Source organism: Nerophis lumbriciformis, linkage group LG02 (genome assembly GCF_033978685.3).
Source record: "Nerophis lumbriciformis linkage group LG02, RoL_Nlum_v2.1, whole genome shotgun sequence".
Lineage (NCBI taxonomy): Eukaryota > Metazoa > Chordata > Actinopteri > Syngnathiformes > Syngnathidae > Nerophis > Nerophis lumbriciformis.
Genome location: NC_084549.2, coordinates 29,777,823 through 29,792,495, shown reverse-complemented (window position 1 = coordinate 29,792,495; position 14,673 = coordinate 29,777,823). Strand labels below are relative to the sequence as shown.

At 42.4% G+C, this 14,673-nt stretch overlaps 1 protein-coding gene across 1 annotated transcript in view; it reads right to left on the bottom strand.

The window, feature by feature from the left end:
* Window positions 1-14,673, bottom strand: part of jag1b (jagged canonical Notch ligand 1b) — a 74,162-nt gene that overhangs the window by 18,393 nt on the left and 41,096 nt on the right. The window contains exons 4-18 of the mRNA XM_061987714.2: window positions 14,283-14,540; window positions 12,682-12,742; window positions 10,580-10,710; window positions 10,394-10,513; window positions 8,501-8,614; window positions 7,947-8,060; window positions 7,721-7,834; window positions 7,294-7,340; window positions 5,337-5,510; window positions 4,829-4,979; window positions 2,916-3,080; window positions 2,735-2,848; window positions 2,510-2,623; window positions 2,233-2,346; window positions 1,782-1,898 (exon numbers count right to left, since the gene is read on the bottom strand). Of these exons, the coding sequence (XP_061843698.2) occupies window positions 1,782-1,898; window positions 2,233-2,346; window positions 2,510-2,623; window positions 2,735-2,848; window positions 2,916-3,080; window positions 4,829-4,979; window positions 5,337-5,510; window positions 7,294-7,340; window positions 7,721-7,834; window positions 7,947-8,060; window positions 8,501-8,614; window positions 10,394-10,513; window positions 10,580-10,710; window positions 12,682-12,742; window positions 14,283-14,540 (1,908 nt within the window). The remainder of the gene's footprint in view (window positions 1-1,781; window positions 1,899-2,232; window positions 2,347-2,509; window positions 2,624-2,734; window positions 2,849-2,915; window positions 3,081-4,828; window positions 4,980-5,336; window positions 5,511-7,293; window positions 7,341-7,720; window positions 7,835-7,946; window positions 8,061-8,500; window positions 8,615-10,393; window positions 10,514-10,579; window positions 10,711-12,681; window positions 12,743-14,282; window positions 14,541-14,673) is intronic.

Genomic DNA, 14,673 nt, shown 5'->3' with positions numbered 1-14,673 from the left:
GTGGAAATTTAGGACGCATGTGTAAAATGATATTACAGTTTGTTCACCTGGATACAGTGCAAATTTCATAACATACACACACACAACAAAAGGCTTTTTGTACAAAACAAACATGTGTTAGTTTTTAAAAATGTCACAAACTATCCAATACAAAAACAACTGAAACATCCTGTAGTATAAATGCCAGGCCTCTCGTTGGCGATGTCAGCTGCTAAAACAACATTGCATAACAAACGCTTGTTTGGATAACTAATATTGCCATTAGGGCACCTTGATTAAGATTTAGTGGCTACGATTCGATTATTTATGCACGTTTAATTATTATATTGTATATTATTCATAATATCTATACCGTATTTTTCGGACTATAAGTCACAGTTTTTTTTCATAGTTTGGCCGGGGGTGCAATTTATACTCAGGAGCGACTTATGTGTGAAATTATTAACACATTACCGTAAAATATCAAATAATATTATTTAGCTCATTCACGTAAGAGATGAGACGTATAAGATTTCATGGGATTTAGCAATTAGGAGTGACAGATTGTTTGGTAAACGTATAGCATGTTCTATATGTTATAGTTTTTGAATGACTCTTACCATAATATGTTACGCTAACATACCAGGCACGTTCTCAGTTGGTTAATTATGCGTCATATAACGTATACTTATTCAGCCTGTTGTTCACTAATCTTTATTTATTTTAAATTGCTTTTCAAATGTCTATTCTTGGTGTTGGGTTTTATCAAATAAATTTCCCCAAAAAATGCGACTTACGTTTTTTCCTTCTTTATTATGCATTTTCGGCCGGTGCGACTTATACTCCGAAAAATACGGTAATTAAATACAATGACACATATATACATACATTATACAGATACGCGTGCACATACACACGCAGAGACAAACATATATGTATAAATATCAGAGGTGTCAAACTCTTTTTAGATCGAGGGCCACATAGAGAGAAATCTACTCTCAAGTGGGCCGGACTGGTAAAATCACGGCACGATAACTTAAACATAAAGACAACTTCAGATTGTTTTCTTTGTTTAAAAATACAACAAGCACATTCTGAAAATGTAGAAATCATAATGGTTTTTTGGGGGTTTTTTTTCACTTACATGTTGCGGTTAATAGAATAGAATAGAATAGAAAGTACTTTATTGATCCCTGGGGGAAATTCAGCACCACAGTTCGCTCACAATAAACAATAAACACTTAGGTATTTTTTACATGCGAATAATATAAATACAGTTTATTAAATACAATAGTATTCTATCTTTATTTGGCGTTATTTATACTTTCTGAATAAATTATGTGATAATGTTCATCAGTCAACTCATTGGTGTTAATTTTTAATGTATCAAGATAAAAAAATGATATCAAAATCAAATTACAGGATGTTATTTATGAAGTTTGCTCATTTTCCTCGACTGGTGCACTAACATCAAGTGTTTTTTTTTACATATGTAGCATCATCTACAAAGATACAAATAATTGCTATTGCGACATGTAGTGGACACATTTAGAACAGCGGTTTCTTTCATTCAAAAATTTCGGCTTATTTTTCTACTTAGCAAACTCATCCTGCAGGCCGGATAAAACCTGTTCCGGTCCCACCCTGATATAGATATACCGTAGATATAATTTTTTTATCATTGTTTTTAATTATGAATACTATGTTGATGTATGCCGTAATGTACAAAACGTAATTTCTGGCTTTCGGGTGCGATAGCGCACTGTGGTTGTCTATGCCATTACACAGTACACAGGACTTACTTTGAGTGCAAGTGGGACCCTCCCAACCCTCCTTGCAGACACAGTTGAATGACTCCCCCTTCACCACGCAGGTACCTCCATTCTCACAGGGGTTTGGAAGACAGCTCGAGTTCTTAGCTGTGGAAAAAACAAAAATTAAGCACATAGTTATGTCTGGCACAGCTTAAATTCTTATCAAAAGAGCAATCTGTGCTTCTGGATGTTAAATAGGCACAGCACACTGCCATTGGTTTGGAGTATTCTGTCTTCAGGGGAAAGTCTACATTCCACAACATTGAAGGGTAGTGTCAGTGCAATGCGGGTATTTAGGCATCTATCTGTCAGCACTCATGGGAGGGAGAGATGGGCAGAGACAAAGTGTTGACAGAGTAAAAGGCTAAAATATGTGTTTGGATCTGTCTAATATCTGAAAGGAGACAGACCACCGGACTGCTGTGCACGTGGAACTCACCTATGTTGCACGTTGTCCCCTCCCATCCAGGCGAGCACTTGCACTGGAAAGTGTTGCCCTCATCATAGCAGGTGCCTCCATTGTTGCACGTGGCTTCGTCGCACTGACTTTCGCCTGAAGGGAGTATTTAATAAAATTCAGGTTCCAGATACACGTCTGAATAAACACTTGCACTGCATTGTAGCTTTAGCAATTATGCAGGCGTCAGCGCAAACCACATGCTTGCCCAGGCAAACTATATGGATGTAAAGAAAAAAAGATGTGGGCTGGCTCTTACGGGAGTGGCACGTTTTCCCCTTCCAGCCATTCTTGCACTCGCAGAAGAAGTCAGTCACCAGGTCCCGACAGGTCCCGCCATTATGGCAGGGGTTGGTGCTACAGTCGTCAATGTCTGGTGGTGGGCGTGGGATGAGAGTAGGATTAAAGCACAACACCCAGAGCACATCATTACACCAGCTTAATAGTTGCATAAAAAGACGGGTAGAGACAAAGTTGTACTCACTGATCTCACAATGGTCACCTTCCCAGCCATCGGCGCAGATGCACTGGTACACGCTGACTTTGTCGATGCAAGTGCCGCCATTGCGACATGGGCTGCTCTCACAGTCATTGATATCTATTAAAAAAGCCATATTTTTAACAGGTCATTGACACATCATTTTATTTGCATTAAGCCTTCTTACTCTCGTGGCAGTAGGTGCCTCTGAAGCCCTCCTGACATTCGCAGCTGAACTGGCCACCGGCCTGGCTCCGGCACCGGCCGTGAGGACCGCACACGTTGGACGAAATGTAGCGCTCTCCTCCTGGTGTGCTGTTGGATGCCACGGCAACCGTGCAACTGTCGATTACTGCACAGAGGGGAGACCGGATGCTTGCTGTTAAGAACGGTAAACAACTGACGCCATCCCAAAAAGGCAGTTTATAGCAGACAATGATGAAAACAGAATCTACATTCAAGTTAGTTACCAAGGGATTATTTATATAAAAGGCAACAGTCCTGACATTTGGGCTGCAACAAGTAATACATTAATTTAATTAGAGAAAAAAAGCTTAAATGTAAATTATGTTGCTTTGATTTATAATTCAATGAGTAACCCAATCAATATTGATACAATTCAGGCCACATGTAGTGCCCGAAACTTTAAATACGCAGACATAGTTTGCTGCTGTAATAGAGCTGTGGTGTGTGGGTGCTGTACTTTATGTGGCAGTGAACACTAACAGCTGAGAGTATTTTTATCTTTATTAATGCGCACATGTTAAAAGTGCCATTTCAATGTTAATGATGTGCACTTATTAGGAAAAAAAAAAAACTTATGGCAAGCAGAATTGTTTTTTATTTTCAACCATTTTCCCTACAATATGCATTGAGGATATGAAGTGTGGTTTCCCAGGTTACTCGAACAAACTAACACATTTAATTACTAAAATAATCGACTGCTGCAGCCCTCCTTGAGACAAACTTTATGGATTCATTATTTGATCAAATGTTCCTATGGTTCATCCTGAACCATAAAACATTTGAGAATTCGGCACTTCTAACGTCACGGGAGCAATTAAAAGCCAATTCCATTAAAAGGTGTAATTGGTTTAGTTTGGTGTGAAAAAAACTTGACAGCCCTGACCTCAACCCAATCAAATTCCTTTGAGAGGAACACCAACTTGAGTGACATGTGACCTCACAAACGCTCTTGTTGAATGAACACAAATGAAACATCTTAGATTTGTAAAGCTCCATGTCCCAATACTTTTGTCCATAAAAAGTTGTGAGTGCCATGTAGATTAATTATTTGTCTGTTTTTCTCTTAAAATGGTTTACACCCTGCCATCCGCCCGAATGCAGCTGAGATAGGCTCTAGCACCCCCGCGAGCCCGAACGGGACAAGCGGTAGAAAATGGATGGATGGATGGATGGTTTAACTGACTGAGAAGGGGAAGAAGTACATGAGAGTAGGGCTGAACAATAATTTGTTATGCTATCATAAGCAATTTCAGAATGATGCGAACCACTTGGCACTAAAATCCAATCCTTTCCCCTTGTCTGATCAGGTTAGGAGAGTGGGCTGAATGTGCTGCCCTGTAATAATTTAATTCTTGCCAAGAGCAGAAAGAATCCCACAGTCTGGTATTTTGACTATGTGGTTGGTCCCCTCACTCAATTACACACACACATGCACACAAAAACTGCAGATTCACTGAGGAGGAAGAAGACGAGGTCACCCACCAAGTTATTCCCAGGAACACACGCGCGCACACATGCTCGAACACACGCGCGCACACATGCTCGCACACATGCTCGCACACACAGAAGGATGTGCTTTTTGCCAACATTTCAAGTGGGTAATCAACAAAAAAACTTTGCTGAGGAGATGTGGGTGGGGGTGGGTGTATGTACACTTTGGCCAAGAAATTAAGCATAAGAAGTATTAAAAAAATAAAAATAAAAAATAAACAAAAAAAAACATGTATCACACTCATGGGAAAAATGTAGCCTATGTGCTCCAACCTGCTTTTATTCGATGTGTGTAAATTCCTTCAATGAATACCCTGGAAAAAGTACTAAGACTTTTGGCTTTAAGAAGGTCAGTGGACTTGCCTTTACACGCAGTGGTGCGACAGTGGTCTTTGAGGTGGGAGCAGTTCTTGCCCTCGTAGTCCTCCGGGCAGGCGCAGTAGTAGTCTGAGGCTCGGTTGAAGCAGGGCGCTCCATTCTGACACGGGTTAGGCGAGCAGTAATCGATATCCAACTAGGGCAGGAAAAGTATTGAATATAGACTGTGTGAGAAGTGAACCTGATAGCTGACATAGTTTCTGCCTCACTAAACAGAGCAAAAAGCCGCAGCATCCTCCCTACAGGCCATGCCAGGAAACAACGCATGCATGCACGCACAGTACAGTGCATGAAGGAAAGGGGGAAAAACAAGGCAAAGACATAGGAGCCGTCCTCTGAGTCTGGGCTTTAGCACTGAGGAATGTATCCTGCTGAAGTCAGGGGAAGCTTCAACAAAGCGTTCCCTTTAAAAAATACTGCAGCCATTTAGAAAGGTGGGATGACTCGACAGTACCTCTAAAAGATACAGCCATGCTGGCAAAGAGTGTCTCACCTGGCAGAGATTCCCAGAAAATCCGGCGAGGCACAGACATTGGAAGCCGTTCACGTCGTCCTGACATTGGCCACCGTTCATACATGGTGAGCTCGAGCACTCGTCGACGTCCCGCTCACAGTGCTCGCCGGCAAAGCCAGGGGCACACGCGCAACGATAACTATTCACCAAGTCCTGGAAGATTAAAAAAAAAAAACATGCATACACCATAATTCATTATATGCTTTAACAGAAAAAAACATCCACAATACAGCTTGGATTGATTAACGTGGACCCGACTTAAACAAGTTGAAAAACTTATTCGGGTGTTACCATTTAGTGGTCAATTGTACGGAATATGTACTGTGCAATCTACTAATAAAAGTTTCACAATCAAGCAAAAAGCCAGTTTGGGAATTACATCCGATATCTCATGTGTGTCTCACTGCTCCCTCAAAAACCTTCCCAAACCACTTTCAATCAGTGTACAACCTACAGTAACTACCACATTGACACCAATATACTGTAGTATTTCAGTACAAGTATGTTTACCCTGGAAAACAACCTAAATAAGATTCAGGGTCCCCATATTTAGACCATCAGGCGGTGCCAAATGACTTCTCCTCACATGAGGAAGAGCTTCTCTTCCTACTGCACACGCGCGCACACTCACACACAGTGAGTGAAGGTTTGTGCAAATCGGAGGTATTTAAAACATTAAATTGTACGTATATGGTGATCAATGAGCAGAGTCATCAAATTACTAAGAAATATGATTACTAAAATATGATGAATGAAAAATATTACAAATATGTTCAAAACATGATTTAATTTATTTCCTGCCTTTCATTTTGTCCAACAACTAACCCGAGGGTTGTCTTATATTTAAGTCAATATGGTACTTACACATGCTTAGAACATGATTTCATGCCTGGATGGTGGCAGGTTAAACAAATATGGAAATAGAGACTGTGTTATGGAGACAAGCCTCTGGCTTCCTTGCCTGAGCAAAGCATGAATCCTACAGCTTTATGACCAGGACTCAAAAGGAGTATCTTTTCTCAAGTCATGAAGCTCCTAATTCAGAGCATGCCTTACTTACAGTAATTTGCACTTCAGGACTGTGACACCAGCACTCTGCCTTATACCTTTCACGCTACCCTACTCTCTCAAACATATCCCAAATCTAACTCAACAACCATTCTACACCTAAATGCAACTTAAAAGTACTGATATAATTATCTGACAATTAACATTGCAATATGAAATGGGATGGAATTAAATAAAATAAAATTGTGATGTACTTTTTAGGTGCAATGACAATACGATTTTATTTTCAGTACAGACATACAGTATACAGGGTAGACAGAAGAAGGAAAACTCATGGGTTGCCACAAGGGCGGCGCCCAGTAAAAAAGTTAGGAAAAAGGAAAATATGGTGGGAAGAGGAGGAGAAAAAAAGCAGATCCCATAGTTAGCTTTTAATGTGGGACGGGTGGGGGCATTCGGCCCGAAGCTGCAATCAGGGCGCTGCTTCGTAAGCAATCAAACTGTGAAGCGGCAAAGGCGTGGTGTGGGGGTATGTGTAAGATGAGGGAAGGGATTTTCAGAGCATCTTTCACTGCAATGGTCTCGCTGGGGTGTTTACATCATGGCCTTTCCAAGGCCATTGCAGAGAGAGCCAAATTGTAATTGAATTATATTAATATTGATTTTTTACTGTATTTTGTCTTAGTGGTTAAAAGGACATCTTGCTGCTTGTTATACGGGTAGCAATGCTCCTAATGTGTGTGTATGTGAGACTAATTATGCTCCGACTGTCATCTCTCGCTTTGTGCATCAATGCAGATGATGATAAACTGTTAAATTGGATTTCCCCTTCAGGGACAATTGATCTCCTAAATGTCTCAGTGTATGTGACAGTGCATAACAAGCTTGCAAACATAGTATTAAATATTGAAATTGTTTTGACACGCACCTTGCAGGTCCCCCCATTTTGGCACTGGTCCATGCAGTCGTTTATATCTACATGAGAAAGAAAACATTGGAAAATGAGTTCTGTACATAACCAATAAAGTGAAAAGGAATTCATGATATTGTAGGAGTGTAGGAAACTTGGATAAAATGGCTCTAGAACCGGTGCAGTGTTGAGCAATACGGTTCTGTGGCCAAGTGAAACTAGTCCTGGGATTGTTTTAAAACCACCAAAGCCTGGGCCACACACACAGGCCCTGATAGCGATACCGGAGATACATTTGTATTTGTCCTACTGTTTTGCTCCGGTATTAAAACAAGGAAGGCGTTTTATTCAGCCAGTGTGGCAGCAACAGAAATATTTTTTAATTTTTTTTAAAGGAAGTACTATCTGCATGAACCACAGCTGCAGCTGACAGCTGTCTACTTACTGACGTTGCAGTTCTGCCCCGTCCAACCAGGGATGCACTCGCAGAAGTAGCCGCCAATCAGGTTGCGGCACGAGTTGGCATTCACACAGGGCTTGGCGTCGCATTCATTGGCATCTAGTGGGGAGGGGTGGGCAGAAAGAGGGGGAGCGGTGAGTTGGTATGTGCACGTGCAGTTGACAGCTATGTAGTGGCGGAGGGAAGTCTACAAGCTCAGAGGGAGGCTCACCTATCAAACATGTCTTCCCAGTCCATTGTGAGGGACAGTGACACTTGTAGCTGTTGACCAGATCTTGGCAGGTCCCTCCATGATTACAAGGGTTTGGAGCACAATCATCAATGTCTGCAAAGGAGAAGTCCTGTCTGGTTATTTACCATGTACATTATTTGGACTAAAATATGGCCGCATCCTCTAAATCAATCAAATAATCAATTAGGGGTTGGGCAAGATTGGGAAGAATTTGGTATGGAAGACCTTAAGAGCCATGATCTCAACCACATTAAACACATTTGGGATGAGGACTTATCCCCCCCTTGCTTGCTTTCATGGAGTTGAACTGGTTTTCCTTTTTTGTATGGGGAAACAAGGTTCTACAACTGCTTTAAGTGCCAAGTGCCTTTAGGTGTATAAAAATAGATGAACTTGGACTCTCTGGTCCTACGTTGACCTCTCAAATGTTCTTCTGGATTTCTAGGTTCAGTGTAAAGTGCCCCCACTTTTGTTCATTCATTCATTTTATGTGTATTTATTGTGCCAAAACTACAAGTGGAAGTTTTACTCACTGAGAATGCAGGAAGGACCGCTCCAGCCTGGCGCACACTGACATTCATAGCCTTGATTGGTTTCTGAGCAGCTCCCTCCATTAGAGCAGGGGTTGGACAAGCAGGCATGTTCCGCTAGAAAACAAAAGAACCGGTTACACATGCCCCTGTGACTCATTCCACCCTACCTTTAATTGAAGTTAGCTTTTTAAAGCAATGATTTGGTGGCAAAAGCAAAACAAAAACGTGGAAAGTCTCACCATTCCTGCCAGAGGCTCCTTTGTCAAAAGCCCATTCTCTCATCAGCAAACTGCTGCCTCAAATCTCACTCATTACCTACCAGACAAGCCACCCCACCAGGAAATCATCTTTCATGCCAAGTTGACCTGACCAACGCACCGTGACTTCCCTTTTACTGCCCGCCAATCTCTTCCTGAGAGGCGGCAAAAATCAAGAGAGAGTGGCGGGAGAGCAAAGGGAGGTTGGGGGGGGGGGGCATCTGCCTCTTAGTTACTCGATTATGGGGAAGTTTGGGATGAGTGAGTCCCTAAATTAATCCCAAATGAATGATTTACTTTCAGGGAATGTACTGGGCTTTCAAGCTGATCGGGGGGTGGGGGAGTGGGGGTTTAGAGGACGCTTCCTCTGCTCTGACATGTTGACGTCGGCCCCCTTCACTGCACACCTCCTGTTACGGAGGGGCACGGTTTCCTGACATCTCCGCGGTTAAGCTGTCAGCACCCTGCGAGGCGCACATTTAATGAGCAAAGAACCATCATCTCCATGGTAAGTGTTTGCAGCAACTGAGCATTAGCATTACGCCCCACTGTCTGCCTTTAAGGCAGGGGTGATCGAACCTGACTTGGGGGTCCACTTGTATGTTGTGCTGGAGTGGATTACTGCAGTTACCAGATTGCAAACCTAAGGTAACCTTTGACCTGCAAAAGCTTCAAATTTACCTATTACCTCCACCGGGGAGTTAATACTTATGTTGCCTTCTTCTACTACCAAAGGATGAACACACTGTATCTAATGTTGCTTCCACTGCTATTGAAAGACAGAGTATTTGTTTAGTAATTTCTCAGTGAATCATGCACTAAAGTTACTATAATGCAGCATGTTGATATGGATGGAGGAGGCTAACTATAATAATGTACAATTAGGCTGATCAATTGGCAGAAGTCTGCACCCAACTGAGTGTCACATGAAAACATCATGGCTTTAATTTTCTTTTTGTTGACAAAAAAATTCAGTTAACTGTAGCAACACCACCACTTTATTGCTCTGCCAATATGAGCCTAGCTATGAAAGTGTTAAGCATAGTTAAAACTTTTAGTGGATTTGTGTCTTGTCGTGACAGCAATACTTTTCCAGGGGTTCCAAGCAAGGTGCATTCACTAATGAAGTAGAATCACATAAGCGCCAACGTGAAGTAAATTAAATAAATACATAAATGTATACACACATTAGTCAATTGGTACGCTTGCCCAATCTAATAAGAGCCACTACAAAACACAGATTAAAATACAGACATTTTGATGTGCACCATCTATAGTATTAATGATGTTTGTAGTTGTGATTGGCGTGGCAGTGTTCCAAAACCACACTGAATCATACTGTGATGTCATATATGCTTTACTCTTGTCGTTAATAATGGAAGGGACAGCTTGGTGCATTTCTACCAATGCCACAGGAATAACAATTGCAACAGAGCATTATTATCTTTACAAGGCATACTCTTTCAACATCTCTTCTATTGGCTGTCATTCAATAGTGCAGTTTTTTTCTCATGTTTTGTTTCAAATGTAACATGCCGCCACTAAACAATGTTTAGATGTTATACAACACTTTCCCACCGTCTGAGCACTGTTGCTCATTATTACTCCCACTCAGCAGTAATCTTGTGGCACTGACCTCTCTCACAGTTGGCTCCAGAGTAGCCCTCAGCACATGAACACTGGTACTTGTCTGGTCCAGTGTTTATGCACGTCCCTCCGTTCAGGCATGGCTGGTGTGTACCGCAGTAGTTCAAATCTAGGATGGGAGGGAACGTTTGGTTTGTTTTGTCTTTGAAGGAGGACATTCGTCGAAAGTATTAACCTTTGTCGCAAAGATGGCCGCCCCAGTTGGTGTCGCACAGGCACTGCCAGGGCTCCACACAGGTGCCATGTACACAGCCGGGGTGGGGGATACACTTGTCACAGTATTGGCCCTGCCAGCCATACAAACACCTGCAAAAACACACAATGCCATCAGCCTCCTATAAGCACAGTTACATGAAACACATTCAGCAACACAACCTAAAAGTAGAACATTTAAATATTTAGTTTTTTCCAGTTGCTCCATAATCTGGATTTAACAACAAAGTAAACAAAAAAAGGCAGTATTCCTGTCCTGACTGCTGCATCTTAAAAGGCCGCTTAAATCGCATGCTGCTTACGCAACAACATTGCTTCGCAACAATGCTTGGGCCTAAATTCTAAATTCCACTTTCAAAAGACCTTTGCCATGGCTAACATTAGCATCGGAGAAGACACCCTCCTGACTAACAGTGTGCTTGTGGCTTGGCAGAAGCAGCAGGGAGAAGCGTTGATCAGTCTTCATGGTCCTGGTTCCCATGAGTCAGGAGTTAGATTTGTGCCTCAGGGCCAAGGAGGGGAGCTCTCCTTCTTACTGACCGCTGACATGTTCAGGTCCATAATTACACGCGTATAACACAGCACTCCTTTTCTTCCTGCGCTCAATAGTAAACCTGGCTGATAAGTAAGCTCTTTAAAAATGTGGCGACAGGGCTGCTGCGACAGGAAACTTTTAGAGGGCCTCTTCTGGGATAGCCGTATGATCATTAGCTCCCAGAAATGGACATGGACTGTAAAAATAAACCTATGGTTAAGTCAACCTCACTCTGTGATTAAAGAGGTTATTCCTAAGTGTGCTAATACGCTCTCAATGAGTAGTGGCACAAGATTCCTTCGCCCAAATCATTTAATTATTACACAGCTAAATTACTAGGGAATGCACTGTGAAGAACTGCTGATGCACGCTTCTCAACATAGAAACAAAAACGTTTAACGACCTGTGCGGTTAATGCTTTGCAAACCAGACGTTTACAGGTACACTGTCACCAACCCATTTTGTGACTACACAAGGTTCCCACTGTGTGATTAGTGTTAGAGGCTGCCCTCGCCTGAAGGCAGGGTTGATGCATGCTGTGATGGGAAAACGAGCGAGTCAGACTCAAACGTGGCCACACCTGCGAAGCAATATCATTTCAACCTCTTGTTCTGCCAGTGGCCACACAAGCACTTACAAGAAACCCAATGAGTTCAAAAGCTTGGGGAAAAACAACAACGCTTGGGTAGAAGAAAATGAACCAAGCCTCTACTCCCTGTGCTTGATTTGAAGCCAAAGCAGACAAGTAAGAAAGCAACTAGTGGGTGGGGGGAGTGAGATGGAGCAGGAGGGCCTCCTCCAGGATGATGCACACAATGCTCCTGCCCGATACCCATCTGTGCCTGGCTCTTCCTCTGGCTGTGTGCGTAAACAGCATTAGGAAGCCATTAGCTACACAAACAATACACTTTTTAAAAAGGCCCACCCCGAATGTGTTGCACATGATTTCACCGATAGCGCCAGTCTCAGAGGAAAAACATTTCCAACTTGTAACTTTGCAGTTGACCCTCTTCTTCCTCAGGCAGGACACTCCCATTGACATCTAGACTTGAGTCCACTGATTGCAAACTCATAAAAAAAGGGAAAAAAAGGACCTAAATTATGAAGTGAACAGCACTTCTTTAGCGCTGTCAAGGTGTCCCTGAGCAAGGCACTTGATTCCCTAACAACTCGGTCACCCTTACACATACTAATCAGCCTCAATGAGACTGAGAAAAGACCTGCGACAAAAGTCCAGTGCGTGTATTGCTTTGCGGCTTCCTTCATGCCACAACAACCTGAATGATAAACACACTGTACGCCATAATCTTTGCAAGCGCATAATTTGATACAGCTCTTGTATTGGATCCTGTTGTGCACCTAATGTTGTGGACTAACCTGAGGCCTGAATAAGCATGTGTGTATCGATGGTATGAGTTTGTGCTTAATCAAACAAAAACATGAAGGGGCTGATACAGCTTGTTCTTTTCTTGTCACAAATATGATCATTTCAGTGTACAACAAAAATGTTAAGACATATGATCACTTACGTGCATCCACCTGGCTCCTGACATGATCCATGTTCGTTGCTGCAGCCTTGCCGACATATTGCTAAATGAAAATATTTTGTTTAAGCATCAACTTAAGACATACTTTATGCTAAAGTACTGTCAGCACAAATACACTTAAGTACTATTATTATGAGAGGATTCCTATGTCACATCTAAGTGGTTTATTTGGTCATGCTGATGACAACATCTGAAAATAATTATAAGTTGAGAAGTGATGTAGGGCTGGGCAATATGGACCAAAACTAATATCCCGGTATAATGGCGATGAACGGTATATAACGGTATTTTAAACAAAAAGTGTTTACCTTAAACTAAACATCACATTACTGTAACTACCAGTGTTCTGAAAAATACTTAAAAAAAAAAAAAAAAAGCATATATTTATAAATTACTTGTTACCGTACTTAACCAAAAAAGACATGTAATTACTCTTTAATACATGTAAATAATTACTAGGGAAAGTAATTAATGCTTCATTAAAAATAATTGTATGTCTTATGTAAAATCACCAAAAATGATTCCCGGGCACAGCCACCGCTGCTGCTCACTGCTCCCCTCACCTCCCAGGGGCTGAACAAGGGGATGAGTCAAATGCAGAGGACAAATTTCACCACACCGAGTGTGTGTGTGACAATCATTGGTACTTTAACTTTAATGCAGTTGAGAAAAATGTATTAGAGCAGTGTGTGTGTGCTTTTAAAAGGCGGTGTCTGTTGCCAAGCAACGTGTGACGTCAGTGAGGCTTTCATCTGAACTGCTTTTGTTAGCTTTAGCTGTTAGCAGCGACAGTTGAATCTTTTTACCGGCTTGTGTTACCTCTAGTTAATAAAGAGGAGCCGGCAGCCACCCCCGCCAGCCACCAGAGGTACGGTGCGTTGGCTGTGCGCGAAGGCGAATGTGGCAGCGGGTTGGTGTCGGCAATACGCGGTAGCGACTCCGGACGCGCGCTAGACCTTTCCTACGCGCTGGACCCTTCTTCAGCTGCGGTGCCCGCCGGGCCCCCCCAGAATATTAACGGACACAACGATGTAGAAAAATACGGCGTGAGGGAGTTCACAAATCGGCGTTAAGAAATGTATATGTTGCTAACTAACAGACCTTGTGAAAACAACCTAATTGAAGAAGGTAAAATTGGCAAATCTACAGTGGTAGCGTTATTTGACATCCAAATCGCCGTTCCCAAACTTAAAGTTGCATTTTTTTACGTAGCTGCGTAATTCAATAGACCCCACTATCAAGTTACGCAACTGGTTGCTTTTTTGATGAGGATGCTAAATTCGACAGAACACCGTAACAAAGGCACATCAAAAGTTACGGGTATGGCGGTATAGTCTCAAATGGATACCCGTATAGTCTCAAATGGATATCTCTTTCTAAAAATATACCGTACCAGTATATTGCCCAGCCCTAAGGTGAAGTATTCATATACACAAAATCATCCATTCAGCAGCAATGACCAAGCAACAATGTATCAGCATTAATCACAAACAGCAGTCTGCAGTTTCATAACAAGAAGAATTCAGACCTTCTCAAGCTTCAACACATTTTCTAGTCAAGACGGTCATTTCAGGGCATCTCACCTGTGTTGCACTCTGGTCCAGACCAGCCTTCTAGGCAGGTCTTGTTCCCATTGTAGTCACACGTGTAATGCCCAAAGAATTCATCCCTTGGCCGACAGAACTTGTTGCAGCCAAAGCCATAGTAGTGCTCGTCGCAGCTGACCCGGATCTGGTACTCAAACTGGGCCACAGGGCCGTTGTGAGTCAGCTTCAGCCAACCCGGGCTTGGGTTGATCATGCCTGAGTGTGAGGATTTCTCTATCAGCTTCCCGTCTGCACCTTGAACACGAACACAAGTGACCTCATAAGCACCGGATGCAAGATTGTTGTTGCGAGGATCCAAAGTGTAAGTGTGAAGGGGACAATGTGCTGGAATGCTCCATGCACCTTTAAAGCACACATGATCATGCAG